At 39.4% G+C, this 21,897-nt stretch overlaps 1 protein-coding gene across 5 annotated transcripts in view; it reads right to left on the reverse strand.

The window, feature by feature from the left end:
- KCNN2 (potassium calcium-activated channel subfamily N member 2) overlaps positions 1–21,217 on the reverse strand; it is a 68,778-nt gene extending 47,561 nt beyond the window's left edge. Inside the window, exons 1-3 of one of the 5 annotated variants that reach the window (XM_068175958.1) lie at positions 20,559–21,211; positions 19,156–20,318; positions 18,878–18,973 (exon numbers count right to left, since the gene is read on the reverse strand). In XM_068175958.1, the coding sequence (XP_068032059.1) occupies positions 18,878–18,973; positions 19,156–20,318; positions 20,559–20,739 (1,440 nt within the window). In that variant the 5' untranslated portion in view covers positions 20,740–21,211. Of the gene's footprint in view, positions 1–18,877; positions 18,974–19,155; positions 20,326–20,558 lie in introns of those variants that run through there. The other 4 variants (XM_068175959.1, XM_068175961.1, XM_068175960.1 and 1 more) reach the window with 4 other exon arrangements.
- Between the last annotated feature and the right edge of the window lie 680 nt (positions 21,218–21,897).

A 21,897-nucleotide genomic window follows, 5' to 3' on the forward strand; every position in this document is an offset into this window, starting at 1 on the left:
AAGAATTATTAATACACTATTTTTAAAACTGCACATGAAACTGAATTTACATTAACTAAGAATTCCTCGTATTTTTAAAATTGTAATATTTTATTTTTTAAAAAGTCTGGATCCCTTGTCCATTCAAAATCAATTGTTTACTCCAAGTTCATAAAACTGAGAAGCATTTAGTGGTTTTCTGAATAGATAACTAAATTACAAAGTAAAAATATTTCTTAAGATTCCTGTTAAGCTTTAGCCAAGGTGATATTATAGCTTCTGTAGAAGTATCCAAGCTTTCTTCAAGGCACCAGTAATGATCAATGTAAGATACAAAACTACATGAGAAAGTGCACAAAGACTCAAGAAGAAATCTCATGCTGAAAATATGAAAAAAAATATCCACCAAATATCAGAGTATCCCAGGTAGCCAGGTGATGTCCAGTAGCTGAAAATTAAATGCACATGTTGGTTGTTGCACAATCAAGGCCTTCAACTTGTCACCCAGGAACAAAGGTGCTAAAACATTTCACACTGTTGAGCAAATTATGTGCCCGATGATTTAAGAAATAAATAGCTAATCAAGCAGTACTTGTCACTAGCTGAGACAGAGATTTGCAAGACCTTGCAAATGGACTTTTAGAGAGGAACATAACCCATATGTACAAAAAAGATACAATTTCAGACAGATGACCTCCCCATCACTTCAGCTGTAGTTTGAATCTAAACAAGGCTGTTCAGTACACAGGTAAGAGGGGAAAAACACTTTTGCAGAATTTTAAAAATTAGATTATTCAAAAATAATGGGTGAGAAGACAAAGGACATCATGTTTTCCCTAATGTAAGAAAGGTATTTTTGGCATCCTAAACCCTATATACACACCAAAACCCCATTCATCTGCACTGCTCTTTGCCTACTTCCTTCTTTCAAAAGTATAAAAATACAAGCTTGATTTCCCTGTGTTTTTTATTGATCATAAAACCACCCTACATCCTTCTCACAATACCTCCAGTTTGTCTTTCATAAAAGTGCTCTATTGAAACTGTTTAGAGAAGCGATAATCACAAATTAACTTCATTGTAGTTGATCAAACAACAAACCAAAATAAATTTCTGTCTTTATGGATCTAGTTTTCATCCCTTATGTTCTTTCTCTCCACCATATTGCACCGGGTGTTGGTGACAAGGTTTTGGCTCTGGGGATGGCTGCAGGGCTGATGTCAGCAAGAAGTGGTCAGTGCTGCTCTGCAATGTACCCACTGCAGTACACAGCTGAGTTCACCAGTGAAGCAGGTGGTGCTCCTGTGAAAGCATAGTTAAGAAAGGGCAAAACATGGTCCAGGCAGTGAGTAGTAAAAGTAAAAATGTGAGAAAGAACACTAGAAATTCTATGGTCAGAAAAGAAGAATGAGGAGGTGCTCCAGGCACCAGGAACAGAGAGGAACCCATGGAGAAGAAGGACCATGATAAAGGAGGCAATTCCCTGAAGCCTGTGGAAATAACCACTTCAGGGCAAGATGGATATTTGTTGAAGAAACGCTCACTTGCAGAAAGCTCACACAGCAGCAGATTCTCCTAAGAAAAACTAATGCCTATGTAAGTCCCATGCTGGAGCAGATTTATTCTGAAGGGCTGCGGACCATGGAGAGGACCCACACAGTAGCACAAAAAAAGTAAAAAAAGTGTGAAAAGAAACAAGTGGCAGAGGGGAACCAACATGGACACATTGTCATTCCCCATGCCCCCCGTACCACTCATGGAGGAGAAAATACAGGAGTTGGGAATGAAGACATTGAGCCTGAAGACAGGTTGAGCCTGAGGAAAGGGGGATGGGGCAGCTTATTTTTTGCCATCTTAATCTGCCTTTAAATGTCAATAAAGTAAATTAACATTCCCCAAGTTGTGCCTATTTTGCCAGTGCCAATAACTGGCAAGGGATCTCCCCATCTTTATTTCAACTCTTGAACTTTTTCTTCTTATTTTCTCTCCTTGTGCTGTTGAAGAGGGAGAACAAAAGCATAGCTGGGTGGGGGTCTCACAGCTGGCCAAGGTGAATCCACCACATCTACAGGTAGTTTTTATCTCCACTGCAATATGATTGAAGACAAAGTCATATACTGTTGAATTAAGCTAAAGAAACACTCTGTGAATTCAATGTATGCACCTTGAGCACATACTGTTTCTTTTACCTGTGGTCACTCTGCAAACTACAGACACTAGATATGTCAATTGATACTGGAAGGCCAATTGATGTCTGTCTGTATATCTGTCTTACCAAAACAGTGCAATTTTGCACTTAGAAAATGCACGGCCAAAATTTCAAAGTACTGTAAAGCTCCAGTGCATTTGATTCTTGTGATTAGCCTGCAAATACTGTAAGTTGGATCTTAGAATTGTTAAATCACTCATGAAGAAATCACTCTAAGAAATCTTAGAACACTCAGAATACAGATTAATAGTAACCAGCAAGACTGAAAAAAATATGATAATATCAGATCTCAAAAATGCTGTGTGGGTTTACAAAAAAAAAAGAATAAATTTACAATGGATTTAAATATTTCAATTGTAAGATACATATAAAATACATGTCAAAGTGGCAGTGCTACAAAGTTTCAAAATCTGCTTTAAAAAGCAATGGTCTTTCTCCTCCCTTTTTATGTATACTTTTCATAGATTTCAAAAAGAATTCTATAAGAAAAGCAATTCACAAAAAATTATACCTTAAGTACTGATTCAATTTAAAAGGTGAGAACAGAAAAACATTGAGTTAAACATGGGCATTAAAATTTGATTTTGCCATTTTTATTGCAGATAATGTTATATTATGACTGAATTTTTTTTAAAACATTGAGATGTCATCATGGAATACATACTTCATAACAGTCGCCTGTCAGCAGAAGAAAACTTAACATGCAACATAGAGAGAAATTTCTCTGCAGATCTCAGTAGAACGGGTTATGCTTATGGACACAGAAGGTCCTTATCAACCTCCCATGACCTTAGCTGTGACAATTTATTCTAAGAAAACATTATTATGTATTCTAAGAAAACATTATTTATTTATTCTAATAAAAATATTTTAAAGCGATAATATCTTAAGCTGTCATTATAATGAGATTTAGGAGGTAAAAACATGAAAGGCAGAAAACACCAGAAGTCACAAAGACACAGATCCTGTAAAACTTTTCTATTTCAAAACAATGCAACATTTCAAAATTGCATTTATGAGGATGACTTCATTACAGCTCTTTGCCTAATTCAAACTATGATGCATATCAAACACTGCAGAACATGAACAGGCATCAATCACATGCTGTGAATAACAATTAAGTTCAGACATAATAAAATGGCACAGAAAGTAGTACAGGATTCCATGTGTACATTTTATATACTTGCAATTATGCAATCTACTTAATGCAAGCTTACTTCTAATTTGGAAGATACAGAGGTATTTGTGCATGCCTGTATGCTCAGCTATGTACATTTCCACTCCAGAAAGTGAGGAACATAAATGAAGGGAGAAGGGGAAGGACAGCTGAACAGCACCATTCAAGGGTAAGTATGCACACTCCTGGCTGATTTCAGACAATCTGGCTGTAACAACCATGCATTAATTTCAAGATACTACTCCTCATCTAGCAATAAAAAGAGAATTTAATAAGAGAATGATCAAACCTTCCTGTAGATTTGAGTACTGCACTTCACAGAGAAGGACAAACTTCAGTCAAGGTCACATTTGTTATTACTATTCATAGTTTTCAAATTTTTTGTAATTATTCAGAGTTAAAATCTAATGCAAGTCCTTCATCAGTGTCCTGCAAGGTTCTTCAAATATAGAACTCTCATATACTTTTATTATGTCTCCACTTTGTGTAAAAAATTCTGAAGTTATTTTCACCTAGAATTATGTAATGTATTTCTAGCATGTTGTATGTGATTGTAAGACACAGAATCAACGCCCCTCTTTAAAAACATAAAAATGACATATTTATATAGATAGGTATGTGTATATTTACATAACACTTGTGAGTTACACAGTTACATTCGTATAACACCAGATGAAAAAAAATAGGCATTCTAGACAGATTGCACACAATGACAAATTGGATCAGAGACTCCCTAAATGAGAGAAACAAAAGGAGAGAAATTAATTTTCAAAATGGTAGTGAATGCAAAGAAAAAGGAAACTAGTCATGTTTTAAAAATGCCTTTACAGGCAAAAGGACAAATCTGAGAACTGTATCACTACCCTGCTGTAATACTGTGGGGATAACAATAATACAGGAGTAAAAGGGAAGCAATAAACAGTGATAAAGCGGCATCAGCTGTAGTGCTGAAAGCATTCCTTGGAGAAAGGAAATCAACTTTACTTAAAAGCAAATTGTTGCAATTGTTCAATTTAAGAACCCAAATTAAAAATTGTTAAATACTGGAGTCACTTAAATCTTACAAAAGAACTGATAGGAATATGACTAAGAGTAGCAAAATGTAGCCTCCGGGATTGATGAATTACCAGAATTTTGAACCAATATTTTTCTATAGTGTTTATTGCACAAAATATCATTCACACAATCAAAAAATTAAAAACATTATGGTAGACAAAGAAGATACTCTTTTTGTCTAGCTACTCCAAAAAGCCAACTTACTCTCCCACAGCATTAAGTAAAAATTATTTAAAGCCATTCTCAAGTCATGACAGGAGATCGCCATCTTAAGCCTTTAGTACAGTTGCCCCTAACTAGGAGATGGAAATTACTTTCTTACATCATTGGAAGGCATGTAATCAAATGGCCTGTAAGTTACCCAAATGCCTGTTGACCTTGGAGAGCCTACAGGAGTTCCTGGAAGCTGCTGTACTCCTCATCCTAAGTATAATACCCCAGATCAGACATGTTTAATACATATGGTTTATCAGATAGTAGGTTTAATACATACGTAAAGTCATGAGGCATCAAACTCCTTCTGCACATACAAAGCACAGAAGGCAAATAATACGGTTTTTTTTCAAAAATTACATGAGTGACTGGTTATCTCGTATTTGCCAGAATGTTTTCCATATGAGAATAAAAAACAAACTTTCTAGTAGGCCACTAGAAACTAATCCACAAGGTCTAGTTATCTACCAAATGAAACGTGCTTAGTTCATTCAAATGAGGAAGCCAGACTGCTCTGTTACTTACACATGTACACATGCATGCACATATATACTCCCCTCCCAACTATAAACATTCCAGTTTAAACAGAAGATTTTAAAAGTCTGGTACTTAGTTTCAGCCCAAAAAATATAATTTGCGTAGTATATTTAAATTTTACATCTCTGTGAAAAATTGGTTTTTTACAATGATTAATATTTTGCTATAAATAAAGGATGTGTGTATAGGAAACTTCATGTTAATGATTCCTGATGGCTAAACATACCCAAAATACTTCTCTCAGATACTGCATTTAAATGTAATCATCTTGGGAAGGGATGGGGAAAAGAGGCTCAGAGAATTTATAGTCTTTGTGAATTATATTTTCAGAGGTGCAGTACCAAAAATTTCATATTAAAATGCATCTGAATAGTACATCTTGGTTACTCTGCCAGGTCACAAATAACCACAATCATTTCAAAAGAACAGATGTGCGTTAAAAAATGCTCTTAACCAGGTTCGTCTGTGTCTTTTTTTCGTATCTATCCCTCAGATCATTATTAAAACAAAAGGGAGAGTTTTTAGAAAGAAAGGAATTTAGAATCAATGAATAACATAGGGTTAAACTCTGCAGGAACACACAAAGTTAAATTCCACCTACCCATATTTCCCTTCTAGTTTAACTCACATGCTAACAGTATTCTTTTTAGCCTTTTCTCTCTAAAGATATTCAGAAGCATTCCTCAATATTCTTATATGGCACTGTACAGATTTTCAGCTGTACTCTTCATCCCAAACTATGAAACAGCTTAACTCCCCCTCCTCCCTCGCAACAGCCTACAATGCCAGAAGACCATTATAGCACTAGCAATTGCTGGGACATACATAATTTCTTTTCATATAGGTCTCTCCATACACATACATATGCTCTAGTCACTCAAAGAAGGTGACACACTCTTGATAATATCATTACTTTGTATGCAGTATTAAGAATAGAAATCCAAGGACTACAAAAAAAAAAAAAAAGGGAAGACATTCCAAGATATCAGGATTCTTTCCCAATGATACAGAGAAGAACCTCCTGAGAAAAGCATAATTATGGATTGAGGTAAGAAGTCATCAAAAGCTCATAAATATATTAAAAATCAAAGTAATTAGATAATGAGCTTACTATTAATAATAGATTGTAAACAAAATTAATACAAAACCAGAGTTTTTTCACTTTCATTATTAAAGAGATATTTCACAAGAGAATTTCCTAGTATAATTCTGTTTGGAGTCTTGCTTGAACAATCACAGCTGAAATTCGTCAGATCTGTAATCAACAGATATTTAGTTACATCAATTTTTATGAACCTTTGAACAAATCAGAGCTCCATAAATAAAAGTCCACCACTCAAGGTGAGTATAATCATTTGAGATATTCAGCAGAATAAGCACTATGTGACTCAATTGAATTGACTGAAACAGGAGTTTCTACTTGTCCATGTCTATGAAAGGTATTCCTTCATTTTAACAATAGTCTTAATTTAATAGCTATTTCATTATGTCAGCATTTCAGATCCTACCCCCTGTGCTGCACAAAACAACCAAAACAAGCTCCTTAAGTTACCACATGTAGAAGGCTTCCATCCAGCATCACAATTTTCCAAAAACTCTTGTGCCTTTGAGAATCAGTAATGTCCTCCAGGCAGATACAGAAGCTGCATGATTTATCAAAGCTCTGAACATCACTGAAGTGCAAGAACAGTAAGAGAGAAGGAACAAAACTGGGGGAGTGGCTGATACACCTGAAGGCTGTGCTGCCATTCAGTGGGACCTTGATAGGCTAGGGAAACTTAATGAGGCAAGTGTAGGGTGTGTTGCACCTCAGAAGGAATAACCCCAAGTACCAGCACAGGTTGGGGGCTGACCTACTGGAGAGCAGCTCTGTGGAGAAGCACCTGGAAGTCTTTGTGGATGACAAGTTGACCATGAGCTGGCAGTGCCCTTGTGGCCAGGAGGGCCAGTGGCATCCTGGAGTACATTGGGAAGAGTGTGGCCAGCAGGGTAGGGAGGTGATAAATGGTTAAATACTGGAGTATGTCCCTCTACTTCGTCCTAGGGAGACCACACCTGGAGTGCTGTGTCCAGTTCTGGGCTACTCAGTACAACAGAGACAAGCAGCTACTGAAGAAGGTCCAGAGGAGGCCACAAAGAGCTGAGGGGTCTGTAACATCTCCAAGGACTGAGCAAGGTTATTTGGATGTAACCAGCCCTTAAAATCCGACCAGTAACCTAACCTAGCCAGACCATACCTTGTTCAGCTTCCATCAGCTGGCAACCTGCACTGCCCCGTGCTTTGGCTGGCCGCTCTGGCACACTCTCCCTGCTAAAAGACTGCGCAAAAATTGTGCCAGTTTTATTACACTTAAAAGGGAAAGTTCCAAAGTAAATGGATTGCTTAGGTCTACTTTCACAAATTTAAAAAAAATTACCACACTGAACAAACAACCTTGCTAATAAAATAATCTCTAACAACAACAGAAAAAAAAAAAACAAACAAACAAAAAAAACCAAACTCTTCAAAAATGTCTTCTGGTCTTTTAGGTCTGCTTCAATTACTACAATGAACTTGGTAGTACAAGGATGGAAACATTGATATCAAAGTAAGGGATGATTTCAGCTTTGCACTGGAGCAGCAGTTCCAAAACTTTGTACATGAAGAACACAGCACATCTTTGTACAAAGCAACTGTGCTGTTTTGCAGAACTAACTCTTAGAATGTTTATTAAGAAACGTAGTGGTTTGTGATGTTTTTCTCCATTTGGAGTACCTGAGAAATAAAGTAATTATAATTCTACGTTCTTCTTGCAGATGCAAAAGTCATTGGGAAGAAATCTACATTTCAATATATTTATGTTATTAATTTTAAATAATTATTTTACAATTCTTCATTTACGATTTGTTTTTCTTTATTCAGTACTAAAAATAATTTGTTCTATGGATCACTGCACAAAGAAGACACCATCTCCCAAAACAACTGCCATCTGCCACTGTGAGAGAAGCTTCACTCTCTTCAGGGGTGATCAGCTTCATTACTACTAGCAAAATTGGAATCAATTAAAAAAAAGACATATTTTCTGAAGAAACTGGCAATATTTTTGCAGAGGAGACAGGAATTAAAGGAAGAAACACTGAATCTGAGGCTAAATATGATGACCTAACTCATTCATTCTGCCAAAGGAGCACAGCAGTGACTCTAAAATAGGAAATTGTTTTTAGGAAATGATGGGTACCAATACATCATATACACAAGAATCTGTCTTCTCCGTTCCTCCTCTAGTGTTTACTTATTACATAACTACTTCAGGTATGTGAGAAAGCTTGAATGCTGGGTTTTTTTAAATACTGATTACATTTTTATTTACATGACAGTGGGTGAGTACACATCAGCATCACAGGAATCATGAAGTCTCTCTGTTTTTACTATCTTGGAAATACATTTTAAACCAGAATTTCATTCAAGCATATGTTAAAAACAACTACAAATACAGAAATATAAAATCCAAGTATTGTCCTAAAGCAAGCATGACTACTAAAATAAAGGAAAGTATATTGTGCAGAAGGAAAAGCAGAATGGAGTTAAAAGTACTTGCGTATTTAAAAATACTAATAAGCATAGCTATGAGCTAACTCCAAGTGTTTAGAGGCACTTGGTCTTTTTCAAATGTCTCTGTAATATATCCTGGCAAGTAAAATTTTGAGGGGGCAGCAATAAAGAAAGTATGTACTTGATATCTTTTCCTCCTGAAGGCCTAAAGTGGGTTTCTGGCTAAACCATATAGCAGATGAAGTCTTCAAACTGCTTCAAAGATCATCTTAAAATATCTTTATGTAGGGCAGTTTTCAACACCAGGTTAAATAAACATAGGCACAAGTTTCTTTACAGGCATTTACTTGTATTTCTTAATAGGTAAAATACTATTTTACTTGATCACTACTAATTATGAGTGCACCTGCTTCCTCAGAGAAAAGAATTCTCTCAGCCTACCTCTTAGTACACAAAGTTCTTTTTGCTGCCCAATAATTATTTGAATGTAACAACTTCATCAAATCTGTCTGGTTTACAACAGCTCTCAGGTAAAAGATGCTCTGTTCTCAAAGCAACTTGCTTTTTTAATATCTCTGAAAACCAAATACATCAAACATGTTTGCACTGATTGCAGTCAACTCCCTTATCATCCACAGTTTAAAAATAAAATTGCTGTTCAAAATGTTTCAAAAAGCTTTATTTTCACAGCCCTTTGCTCAATGGGACATGCTAGAGCAGCAAAAATTCTGGTGTCCAGCAGTTAATACAGGATGTTTCCATCCACAAGATACATATAAAAGCCACCAATGAAATGCAAGGACTATTAATTTTGGTTTAGATGACATCTCTGATCACAAGCTGTATATAAAAAAAAACCCTGTCACCTCTTTTCCTTCCCAGTGCCAAATGGTGGGGGAGAAGAATGGCCTGCCAGCTGACAGCCACACTGTTAAATTACTCATCTGACTCCATTGCATCCCATTCTGTGGCTGGGAGGTAGACAAATGTCTATTCATATACAGCTGCTCATAAAGAGAACCAAACATTTTCCTATCTGAAAAATGAATCCGAAAATCAGATTGGCCATGGGTAGTCTTGTATCAGTATCTTTTCAAAACATTGTGCCATCCTGTCTTAAAACAATACTGAAACTGAACTGACAATACATCAGGTCTAGCACTTGTCTATCATACCAAATGAAGTTCAAGTTATTCTAAACTATCATACTGCAAAAATTACAACAGAATGCAAATTACTGGCTTTTACCATGAAGCGTAATCCTGAATAAGGGCAAAAGAATGGAGTGGTGTTAGTGTGAACCTACTTTACCCATTACACCTTTCAGATATGGATTATATTCCATAGCAGCTGCCATAGGGTACCTTTTCAGTTATACTTGAATTTGGATGGACAGGAATTTCTGCTCTAGCAGTCCACTTCTTATGTAGTGCCCAGCAAAAATTCATGGGTAGGAAACTATGAAGGAATTTAAAAAAAAAAGAACCCACTACAATCTGGCTATAGTAGCTGCATCGTCAAAACTGAATTTTATTGCTACTGCAGAGAAATGGCCAAGGCGAAATGGGTTAAGAGAACTTTAGCTTAGTCATAAATCAGTGTCAGTTCAAGAGTTTTCAAATCCTCCTGAAAAAATATTTTAATGATAACAAAGCTGTTGAGGATCAAATTGTTAACACAAAATAAGGATGCTCTAAACTGAAATGCTCTAAAGATCCCCCTAATTTAGATACTCCCAAATACAGATCCACTTCTGAAGTCAATTGTGCATGACTGGTGTAAAAGCGATAACTAGTACTTGTATCAGAAACACAGTGAGAATAATTTTGATGAAAATGTCATTAAATTTAGATGGCATCAGTGAATTCTCAGGTTCATTATTTCTGATATTTTTTTTAATATCTTTAGGTAGGAGCTAATTTATTTTGTGCTGTCAAGTCACACCTGGACATTCAGTCTTTCTCTAGGTTCCCAAACTGAATTCAGATTTCTTAAGCATGTGGATTTTATTTGTATTTATTTATTTATTTATATTGTGGATGCAATGGTGCAGACTGAATCAAAGTTACTGTGCCATTTTCATTTTTAATTAAAGATGTGCCTTATTCTCTGGCTGTGAGAGATTGTATTCTTAAAAGCTACTGACAGCTATTAACAACTGTCACAAAACAAGAAATACCATTCACCAATTAGAATGAATTTCTGTTTTGCTAAGTGACTGAAAATGAAGCATTGCTTCATAATGCACTACTCTAGTGAAAGACCATAAGAGGTCAGTTATAGGGCAGGTGCAAATGACTGTGTATACCTGTAGTAATGCTACAGAACTTGCAGAGCTATGAAAGATGGAATAAACTTCTAATAGGAATAAAATGCTTCACAAAGAATAGTATCTCATTAGAACATATTGTGGAGCACCACATTCATTTCATATTGCAGGTTTTGGGACATCTGCTAAAGTAGGCATATAATTCTTGAAAATTATAGGCATAGATGGATGGCAATTACAATGTCTTATTTACATGACAAATGACTGATCTGAGCATAAGACTACAAGATAGGCAAGCCTGAGCTTCAAGTTTAGCTATGAAGCCATCGCCAGATATTTTCCACAGCACTTGAACTCCTAATCTCAGTGGTCCCTTTCATAAAAACATCCTTTATGTGACAAAAAAAATGAGAAGAATTGTCCAGGTAATTGCTTTTTACAATTAAATACTTTTATAATATAAATACTTGTTAGAAAAGCTTTTCCTTCTTTTCATTTATAACTGTTTATGGAAGACACACAGTTACATAATTTTTTACAGAATACAGATAAAGGTTACGAAGCTCTTTATACACAGGTGAAAATAAAATCTGTAGATATGAGCCCACATATATTTACTTCTCAATTATTTTAAATTTCAAATATACCCTTTTACAAGCAGGGGTTTTGAAGATGAACACACCAAGATAACTCTATAATACTAGTATAGATAAAATTTTAGAAGCTGCCACTTTAACACAAGGTTTTGATTTAATCTGTTTCTGTAGGGAAAAAAAAAATCAAACCCAGAGCACATAACTCTTAAAAAGATTAAGAGCAGGACTTTAAAATATAAAGTTATTTGAGGCTTACCCTTTTGCTTTACTTTATAGGGAACACATAAGAGTGCTTCCATCAATCATGAAAAGATTTAGAATTTTCTCAAAAGAAATTTAATTCCAAAAGATCGGGCTGTCTCCAACAAAATGAAAGAGATAAGGAAGCACCTTGGAAGATAGAGACATTGCTCTTCAGAACCCAATTCTCTCACTCCTTCATGGAATATATAATACTCATGCCCTTCTATAAAATGTCGATTTAAAACTATGCTTATTAACAACTGATTTCACACAGAAGAAGGGCACAATTGTAGGGACTGTTCAAATGGGAGGAAGTGAATGAATCAGTGAACATGAATCAATGAATCACAAATGTGTGATACTCTGCAACTATGAAAATATTTATGCATGATATTAACAAAAGACTTTTGTTTGCAAAAGTCTGTGTTCAGACACACTAGTTTAAAATATAAGATGTTCATATTTGACTGCTGTTTTTACAAAATAATTATTTCTAAGCTGTAAAGCATGTTCTTATGACAGTTTCTTCTGATCATCTGAGAGACAGGAAGGAATGTCTTAATGTGGCTTTCATTAAAACAATGGGACAAGGTCAATTTACACAACTGAATCAAGACTACATTGTAATATTTCTCTATGAAAAATAATCACACTAAGGGATCTATATATGCGAATATCTAAATTAACTGGATCTTTAGAGCATTTCAATTTAGAGCACTTAATATGTGTTAAGGATTTGATCTGTATTTTTCATATCACTTTTATTGAACAGAAGTTTTCCATTCATATTTTTCAATGTAATGTCATTTAAGTTATTAAATTTAAAAAAGGCATGAGAAAAATTCAATTCTATTTATGTGAGTGTGTTATTATGATATGCAACTTTTCTCTTTTCCATAGAAAAAAGCTGTGAAAACTTCCTCACAAAATTCCTGAACACTTTATAAATTTTTAAATTAAATTTCTTACAGTGATCAATATTTCCAGCTTACCTGAATGCTAGTTACAAGATCAGTTACAGCCTCTTCTCTTAGTGGTAATTTACATCTTAAAAGGAGCTTCATAGGCTGAGAGCGATATTTTGTCCTCTACTAAGTGAAAGTGACAACTTTCATCATCAATGGTGAAAACAGCTGATTGAAAGAGAACCTTTTAATTCCCCAGAGTCCTAAACAGCAGCAATTCCTGTTCTGATCTTCACTCAAAACAGACGTCAAATACATCTCAAATCAAACTCACAGCCCAAGATACTACATTTAGTAGATCACACACAAACCAGAATCAAAACCAAAAGTGCATTTATGTACACTCGTCAGTTCTGGCACACTTTCATTTAAAGTCAAGCAAAAAAGAGCTGTAGTCAAGTACCTGATAGAATTTCCTAACCTGAAGGTCCCGCAGCTGAAAGATCTGGCACGTACAATAGTTTCACATTAAGATGGGTATGCAGAATGCTTCTAACACTGCAGATAAGAGTATCTGCTCATTTCAGCTAAGCTACACAATTTATACAAATCCAGAATCTGATCTCTGGTTCCAAATGTTCTCTATGCTCTCTCTCCTCCAACAGCGGCAAAGACCTTGGATTCCTGTGTTATTTTCTGCTGTTCATTACAGAAGTGAAATATATATTAATTGGTAAAGGGGAATTTTTGAATCTGCACATGAAGTTACTGCATCCTTGATCAACTGCCACACAATGAGTTTGTTGCTGCTTGACTCAAAATTTATCAGGATAATTAGAAAAAAAATCACTAATTCTCAAGAGACCTCAGATCAGGCTAAGTAACACTCTAATTTATTTCTTGATTTGCAGCAGTTTTTCATCAGACTTGCTCTCTGTGCTCTTAGTCTAACTCATTAATTTCTTAAGCTGAAGATTTACAGTCTATGTGAGCAATCCCTAATGCTTCAATACACCTAAGCAAAGACAAACTTCACACAAAGTCAAAAGATTGCCAGCAAGACAATGAAATGCACACATACCACTCCACTGCAGGTAAAACAGTGACATAGATAGAAACAAATAAATAACAGATAAATAAAAAATAAATAAGTTGGTCTGTAGAATAAGCATTACTTCTTATGACAAGAAACTGTAAGGGAGCTTAACTGTTCACAAGTGCACAATTTTTACTGCAAAACTTTCCACTGATTCTAGTAAGATAATGAAACTCCCATAAACTGTGTTTATTATCATCATGCATTATGAGATGTATTTGCATAATAAACAGGTATAATGTATTTATTACCATTCTTTTCTATTACCTGAGGCTGGTTGTTCCATTTTTTCAAGTTTTCAGGCACAGGGAAAAGAAGATTCTTGATTCTTCAGCAAGACATTTGGGCTCTCAGCTGTGGTAATTTTATAGAAAAGTAATGACCACTGAAAATGTTCCACTCCAAATCTGTCAGTAGCACGTTATTTTCCCAACACTTCAGACCACTGGGACTGACGTTGCTTTTTCCCTGAAACCCTGTGAGGTTCTGCTATGCAAACAATAACTTAACCTTAACCTTGGAGTTTGCAAGCCTTTCCACAGGTGCTCTAGCAAAGTATGAACTAGCAATACATTTTAAAAATTGTTAGAAACCTCAGCTGATACAAACACACACACAAAAGATTTCTATTTGCTTTAACAAATACCATGAAATGTTATGTTTCTGCATGAGTGACAGCTTCTGTATCAGGGAAAATAAAAAGAAGCCCATATGCTGTCTGAGACAGCACAGGTTAGTAATACTCAGGTTACTATTATTCAGGACAGGTAGTATGTTTATTTACAGAGAAGGTACACTAAGCAGACCAGCATTAAAGAACAGTTCCAGTGGATATATTCTTATGCTGACCACCATCTCTCAAGAAATACTCGGCTGTGGTGGAACGCCCAACAAAAGACATTAAAGACCTCTGAATGGCAATCTCAGAGACTTTTGATTTAATTCCTTTGCTCTTAGCAATACAAGAAAGTATCAGTACTAGTTTAACTATGCAATACTAGGGGTGCATAGTTAAAAAGCATTTCTATCTCTAACCATACTAGAGATAGACAGAGAGATCCATTATCAAATAAAATTAGAAAAACTGCAGCTTTACCATGTAAACTGCCATTCAAAACTTTCTTAAATTCTATTATATTTATGGATCAAATTCCACTAGAGAAATGTGGGATGGAACAGTAAGTTCTAAAGAATACAATTTTGTTACATATTGCCTCTGGTTTAATTATGTAAAATAGTATTAAGTAACAAATTGTTTATGCATGAAGTGGATAATTAATACATCAAAAATTATTATGATAATTGGGTAATGCTGTCTTTTTAGCTCTTCCCTCCTTCACCTCTTCAAATTCTCAGCCGGAGTAACAGACAGAGAAATACCTGTTCTAGGCTGGGATAATGATAAATTACATTTTCCCCATTGATCTTTCAAACACAAAGCACTTGTTCTGAAGAACTGAATCAACAACCATACAGACCTGGAGAGAGAGCAATGCATATTTCATTATCTCCCAAGTGTAATGTTTTTAACAGCATTACAGGCAAGACAAAAATTGAATAAAAGGTGAACACACATTTTGGAGTTATCAAGAGCCTCAACTCCAACTCTGTAACTTTTGTTCATTAGGATATTTTTCTAGAAGGGGGAAGGATGTGAAGCAAACTAGCTCACAATTTTTATCCTCTTTTCTGGAAATTATAAAGTAAGCAATGAATTAACAGTTGAACCCAACTGTTATCAACGGACTTTCACTGTATTCTTAACATTAACTCACATTTATTAATATTCATAACAGATCACATTTTTGCTCCTGGAGTCTGGCTAACACAGTGCCATCACTGACACCATATTTGTAGAAAACATTTAAACAATTCCAGTATTTCACAAAGACTATTCAGCATCCCTACAGTTAGCCTTGTCTAAACACTGCAGTTAGCACCCTTCTGGAGACTTTGGTCTGCCAGATGCAGAGCTAAGTGTAAGCTCTTGAGAAGCCGCGGACGAAGTCGCGCAGGTGCCCGGCTTCCATCGCCGGCGGGATGCCCGCGCGGAGCTGTCTGCGGTGCTGAACAGGCGGCTGCGACACCGCCCCAGCAGCACCCGAAGTGCTCCAGCTCCCCACCGCACAGCCACCACGGTCTGACCGCGGGAGAAGACGAAAACTCAGCTGTCTGACGCTGCTGTATCACTTCTCGGCTCGGGAAGAATCTTGGCAAAACTTTACAAACTTCCCTCCCTTAAAATAATCAGCAAGACTGGGGCAGGCAAACTCTAGAGACTGGTTTAACTGGCTGACTTTCCAAAACAAAACATACAAGCAATATCACTTCAAGAAAAGAATAAAGCTACCTGCTGTGCTGCTAGGAACTGTCCCAAGGACATCCTTGTAACATGCTATTTGATCTTCCTATCAATAAATCAAGGTCAAAGGCTACTGAAAATAATGAAAAAGCTGACTTCCATTTGCCAGCATTCTAGGTCCCCAGGAGATTCTGAGTCAGTATTCATCCTGCACTCAGTAACAACTACTAAGCTGTCAGCTCCTTATCTCCCAACTTTTTTTTTTGCTTCATGCTTTGTAGAAAAATCTACTTATGCTTAGGTTGGTTTGCTCCCACTAGAGTATGAAAGACACCACAGCTGCAAGCTGAATATAGACACCTTCTTCTGCTCTATGGAACAAATTTCCTCTCTCAATAAATTCCTGCTTATTTACATTATCACAAATATTTAAGTATGTTTCAGATAATAATCAGAAAATAATGTTTTTCTGTTGCTGGACAGACAAACAGCTGGTGCAAAAAGTCCTCCAGGACATAACCAACCATTTGTGGGCTCTGTTCTACAGACCTTATTCATTCTTCTGCATAGGGCAGAACGTTTGCTTGAATTAATGACATGTCCGCCTTCAGAAAACAGTCTGCTTTAAAGGTTATTTTAAAAAACCTACATTATCAGGATTACACAGTATCTTTTTTTGACTGGAGAACATCATGTACATTATCTATTTAGCCAATGGATTTTAAAGATACCTTTTTCCCGAGGTGTTTAGTGCAACATAAATTTTATTACCATAAATTGACATAGCCTTTGCCCTGCACTCCTATGATCATATTTTTTTAGAAGTCAAGTGTGTGCAGAAAAACATACTATGCTTAAATTAAAAAGTGAGAAGATACCTAATAGCTATGGAGAGTATTACATCCTTTCCTTCAAATAAACTCCTTGAAACAAAGAACTTATTTTCATTTTTGATGTGAATGACAGAACCCCTTGAAGCTGCAGCTCCTCCAGGCACTGTCATGCCTACTGCAGTTTCTGGTGTCTCTCATTCTGAAACATGGGGTATTGCTGTTTTACAGGCAGGTATACTTGTGCTCCGTCTGGCAGCACTGAAAACTACATTAACTGGGATTAAGCCATATGACTGCACAACTCCTGCCATGGAGTTGCATATATGAGAAAGTTATTTAAAACAATCAGTTAAAAAAACAACCAAAATGGAATGACTATTTTAAAAAAATATTTCTTTTCTGATCCATAAGGGATCTGATTCCTAAGACAATGAAAATTTTTAAATCTTTACCTGAAAAAACCCAACAAACAATTGAATCTTGGAGTAGCTACTCAGTATAAGTTGGGGTCCCTGCACGGACCTACAACTATTTAATTTTCATTCAACTATTTCATTAAATTATTTATCTTCCATAAAATTCTTAAAGTTTCTGAAAAATGCAAAGAATATTTTAAACATTTAGAGAGGGCTTATTTTAAGCTTTGCTGTTCATGCCTGAAGAAACATTTGTGGGAAGATACACCAGATAAGGCTCCCACACTGCAGGAGTGCTACTTATTTATTTTTACACTGATAAAGAAACATGTTCATCAGTACTCATGTAGTTTGCTCTCTCTCATAAATTTGCTCTCTCTCCAGAACACTTGTTTATTCAATACAATATCATTAAACAGCTTTCTATATCTTTGACATTAATGCAGAAAAACTGTGTTCTGAGCCAGGAAAAGTTCTGCATGTGCAAAGACTGTACAACAGGATTCAATTTGGCAAGACGTCTTCAGTGATATAATACTTTTCAAACACTACTGTAAGTAGGAGACTATGTACCATTTCATAGTGAAACTACATGCATACATTTGCACAGAAGAAGAATTGCACTATACAATGCTTAATTTTATTTTTTTTAATTTAACTGACTGGTACCGGTGGAAAAGTCTTCATTGCCCTTGAAACTTGACATTTCAGTCTTCAGCTCAAGGAGTCTCTAATGCAAAAAAGTAAAAGCACTATATCTATGAGTAAGGTTTTCTCCCCTTCAAAACTTTGAATTCTGTCTGTTGTACAGTCTGGTTGAGCTGAAATGCTACACTTTAATTTCTTGATCAAAAAAATTGCAACTGAAATTAGGACTAAGTCACCTGGACAGAAGCCGCGACAGTATCTGCGAGATTTATTCTATAGTTTGACCATTATGTTCCTCTTCCCTTTAGCCCTATCCTTCCTAACACTTTTCTCTGGTCACATTCCTAGACACTACGGCATTAAATAAAACACATCAAATATCAATCTCCCTCCTTCTTTTGAACACTCTCCTAGAGTATACTCCTATTTCAGACACCTCACTGAGGATTACATACCTTGCACAGTGAAGACCATTAACATTGCCGTCACGAGAAAATGCACAGCATTAAATTTAGTCATTGAAAAAGAAAAGACTATTGCTGTACATCTGCTACAGGAGCCAACAGGCACATCACCTAGAAAGCCTCAAGTCTAGGCAATCCTATAGCACAACTGCAGACAACATTCCCTAGCAGGCAGAATTCCCTAGCAGGCAAAGCTTCCTGGCTGCTCTCTGCCCAACGTTTGGTGCCCGTTTCCAGGGCTGAGGTCCATTCACCAACTTCAGCAGGCCTGCAGAGACCACGTTTGCTTTCTGAAGCGGCAGGATGTGTCCAGTACTTACCATCACATCTCCCCTGGACAAACTGCTTCGCACCCCCCACCTAAGCCAGCAATGCTCCCTGACCCACAGAAGGAAACATTACCTGGATTTCTCTTGCATGGTACACGATGATGAGCCCGAGCAGGATAATCGTGGAGAGGCTAATAAGGCATTTCAGAGCGAGGGAATACAGAGACTCCTGCAAGAGAGAGACACCGCCGTTCCTCAGAGAACCCATGCGCGGGGGCCGCTCCGCCCCACCACCACCCCGGCCCGAGGAGGCGGCCGGCGGCACCGCGCCACCGGACAGCGGGGACACCACGGGACGGGGACGGGGCGGGGGCCGCGGGCGGCGGGAGCGGTTGCTGCCCGAGCTGGTACCTTGGTGTAGGCGCCCCAGGAGAGTTCGGTCTCGATGACCATGACGACGATGCCGAACATGCCGAAGATGAGCGCGTAGTCGCTGAGGCGCTTGCGCTTCTCGAAGAGAGCCCGTCGGTGTCCCAGCTTGTAGCCGATGTTCTGGTTCTTCTTCTTGCTGGACTTGCCCCCGCCGTTGTTGGAGCTTCCCGTGCCGGGGCCGGGGCCGGCGGAGCTGTACAGCGCCAGGTTGTTGGAGTTGTTATGTTCGGGCTTGGAGACCACGATCTCCGGGGCGGCGGGGCTGCCGGCGGCGGGGGCAGAGCCGGCGGCGGCGGGGCTGGCGAGCGGCGCCTGGAGCGGCTGCGACTCGGAGTCCAGATCGTGCAGGTTCCTGCGGGACGAGCTCAGGTTGCTGAGCGGCCGCATGACGCCGCCGTTGTACCTGCAGCTGCTCATGGCTATTTCGGTGAAGGGGTTGCTCTCCCGGCGCTGCTGCTGCTGGTGATGGTGGTGGTGATGGTGATGATGATGGTGAGTGCTGCTGCTGCTGACACTGCTGCTGGGACTGGCTGCCTGCTGCTGCTGCTGCAGGCTATGGCACTGGTGGTACTGGGAATATTGGTGAGGCTGTCTGGACGCGCCAGCATGGCTGGACGGGGTGAACTCGCTGACGTTCAGCTGGCTGCCGTGCCGGGAGGAGGCGGCGGAAGACAGCGGCGAGGAGTGCGTCCGAAAGGCGCCCGAAAGCGGCGAGGAGGCGCGGAGCAGCAGGGGCAGGTTGTCCCCCGCGGCTGCCGCAGCAGCCCCGTAGTAGGCGCAGTTGTTGCACTGGAGGCACGGGCTCTGCTGCTGCTGCTGCTGCTGCTGCTGCTGCTGCTGGAGGAGGCTCTGCTTGTCCTGGCCGTGCTGCTGGCAGTGCGGCGGCGCCGGCGGGCGCTGCTGCTGTTGCTGGTGCTGCTGCTGCTGCTCGGGGCCGAAGCCCGCCGGGAAGTGGCGCGGCGGGTCCATGCCGGGGCCGTTAAAGCCGCAGGAGGACCGGGCGGTGGTGCACCCTGCGCAATGCGTGACGGTCGGCAGGGGAGCGTCCTGCTGCCGCCACGACGGGCCCATCCCGGCTCCCGTAGAATCCAGCCGCCGCGTCCGATTGGTCGGGCGCACCAAAACAACGGGCATCACGTCACCTGGCGGGGGCGGAGCGGCCGCGCCGTCAGCGGGGGGCGCGGGGCCCCCGCCCGCGGGGATCCCGCCTCCCGCCCCCCGCAGGTGAGGGCTGCCCTCGCCCCCCGCCCGCGCCGCCCGCGCCGCGGAAACCCGGGGCTTCCCGGGGGCGGGGAGCGCTCCCTCCCGGGATCTCCCCCGCCTGTCGGCTGAGGGGCTCCGCCGCGGCTCTCCCCGGCGGCTCTCCCCGGCTCCCTACTCACATCTGCGCCGTCTCCGGAACATGGGCGCCGCGTCGCGCTCCGGAGCTGTCCAGCAGCGCCGCCGCCGCCGCCGCCCTGCAAAACACAGCGTCGGGCTCACTCCCCGCCCGCCGCCCCGGGCCGCAGAGAGCTGGAAGGGGCCGCGGCCGCGGCGCGGAGCGGGGAGCCCTCTCCGGCACATCCCGGGCCTGTCACGAAGGACGGGTGGGGGACCGCACGGCTTCTCCCGGCTGCTCCTTCTTCCCTCAGCCGGAGGAGGGAGAGGCGCAGCCGGAGCGTGAGGCCAGCGACAGCCGGGGGTGGTTCGGGGGCTGGAGACCTGTTCCGCCGAGTCGGCAGGAGCTGTACCGTGAAACGGGGCCGGTGTCACTGAGTAGCTCCCCGCCGCCTCCGGCTCCCTGCCATGCACTGCCTGCACAGTCCTGAAGTTGGTTGTCTGCTGCCATTTTGCCTTTTCCCCTTCCTTTGCCTCCCAAGCCCCCACTGAGTAATCCGCTCTGGCAGCTCCGTTAGGCAGAGCAATGTCTGCACCAGGTAAAGTCTCCTTTCTGCATTTATTTAAGGAAAGATTATTTAAGGAAAGAATGATGAAAATGAGAAGTGATTTACCTTGTTACATCTGTGTCATTCCTGTCAACTGTCAGCTAGGCAAGACTGTAAGAGGGGGTTTCTTCTCTTTTTATTTTTTTTTTTTAATTTTTATTTTTTTCCCCAGTCAATATTTGATAGCATGGAAGATTCCCTTACATCTTTAATTTCTCAGCAATTTTGAAGACAAAATCCACCAAGTCTTTCTAGGATAAAAGCCTGCATCCTTGTAATTTCTGTGTCTCCTGTGACATTCAATTTCCTTTGAAACCCTTAGATGAATTGTAGGTAAGAAAGATCAGTGAGGCAGTGTCATTAACACAGTTTTAAAATATGCTCTGTGATAAAATTTTAAAGTTAATTCCTAATCAAGATGTAACTTTTAAAGCAAGTACACGTATCACCCACACAATGAAACAACCCTCACTAATGTAGTAAATATCATGGCTTACAATATATATAAATTATTTAGAGACAGACCAAAATTTAGTTATGTTTACACAGCATGTTATTTTGAAAAAACACTCATAAGTGGGAATATATATGATACACAAAATCATGATGCCTTGTGATAAATAAGAATTTGTTTTACAACAAAGTTTTGAATATAAATCCACACACACTTCATTACACGAATGATAAAATACTTTAGTTTATAAGTTACATGGAAGTGTATCTGGATGCTCAGTATTACACTAATTTCCCTGAACAACAATGGCCAAGATAAAAGGTACTTTTATTCTTAAGAATG

Source organism: Anomalospiza imberbis, chromosome Z (assembly GCF_031753505.1).
Source record: "Anomalospiza imberbis isolate Cuckoo-Finch-1a 21T00152 chromosome Z, ASM3175350v1, whole genome shotgun sequence".
NCBI lineage: Eukaryota > Metazoa > Chordata > Aves > Passeriformes > Viduidae > Anomalospiza > Anomalospiza imberbis.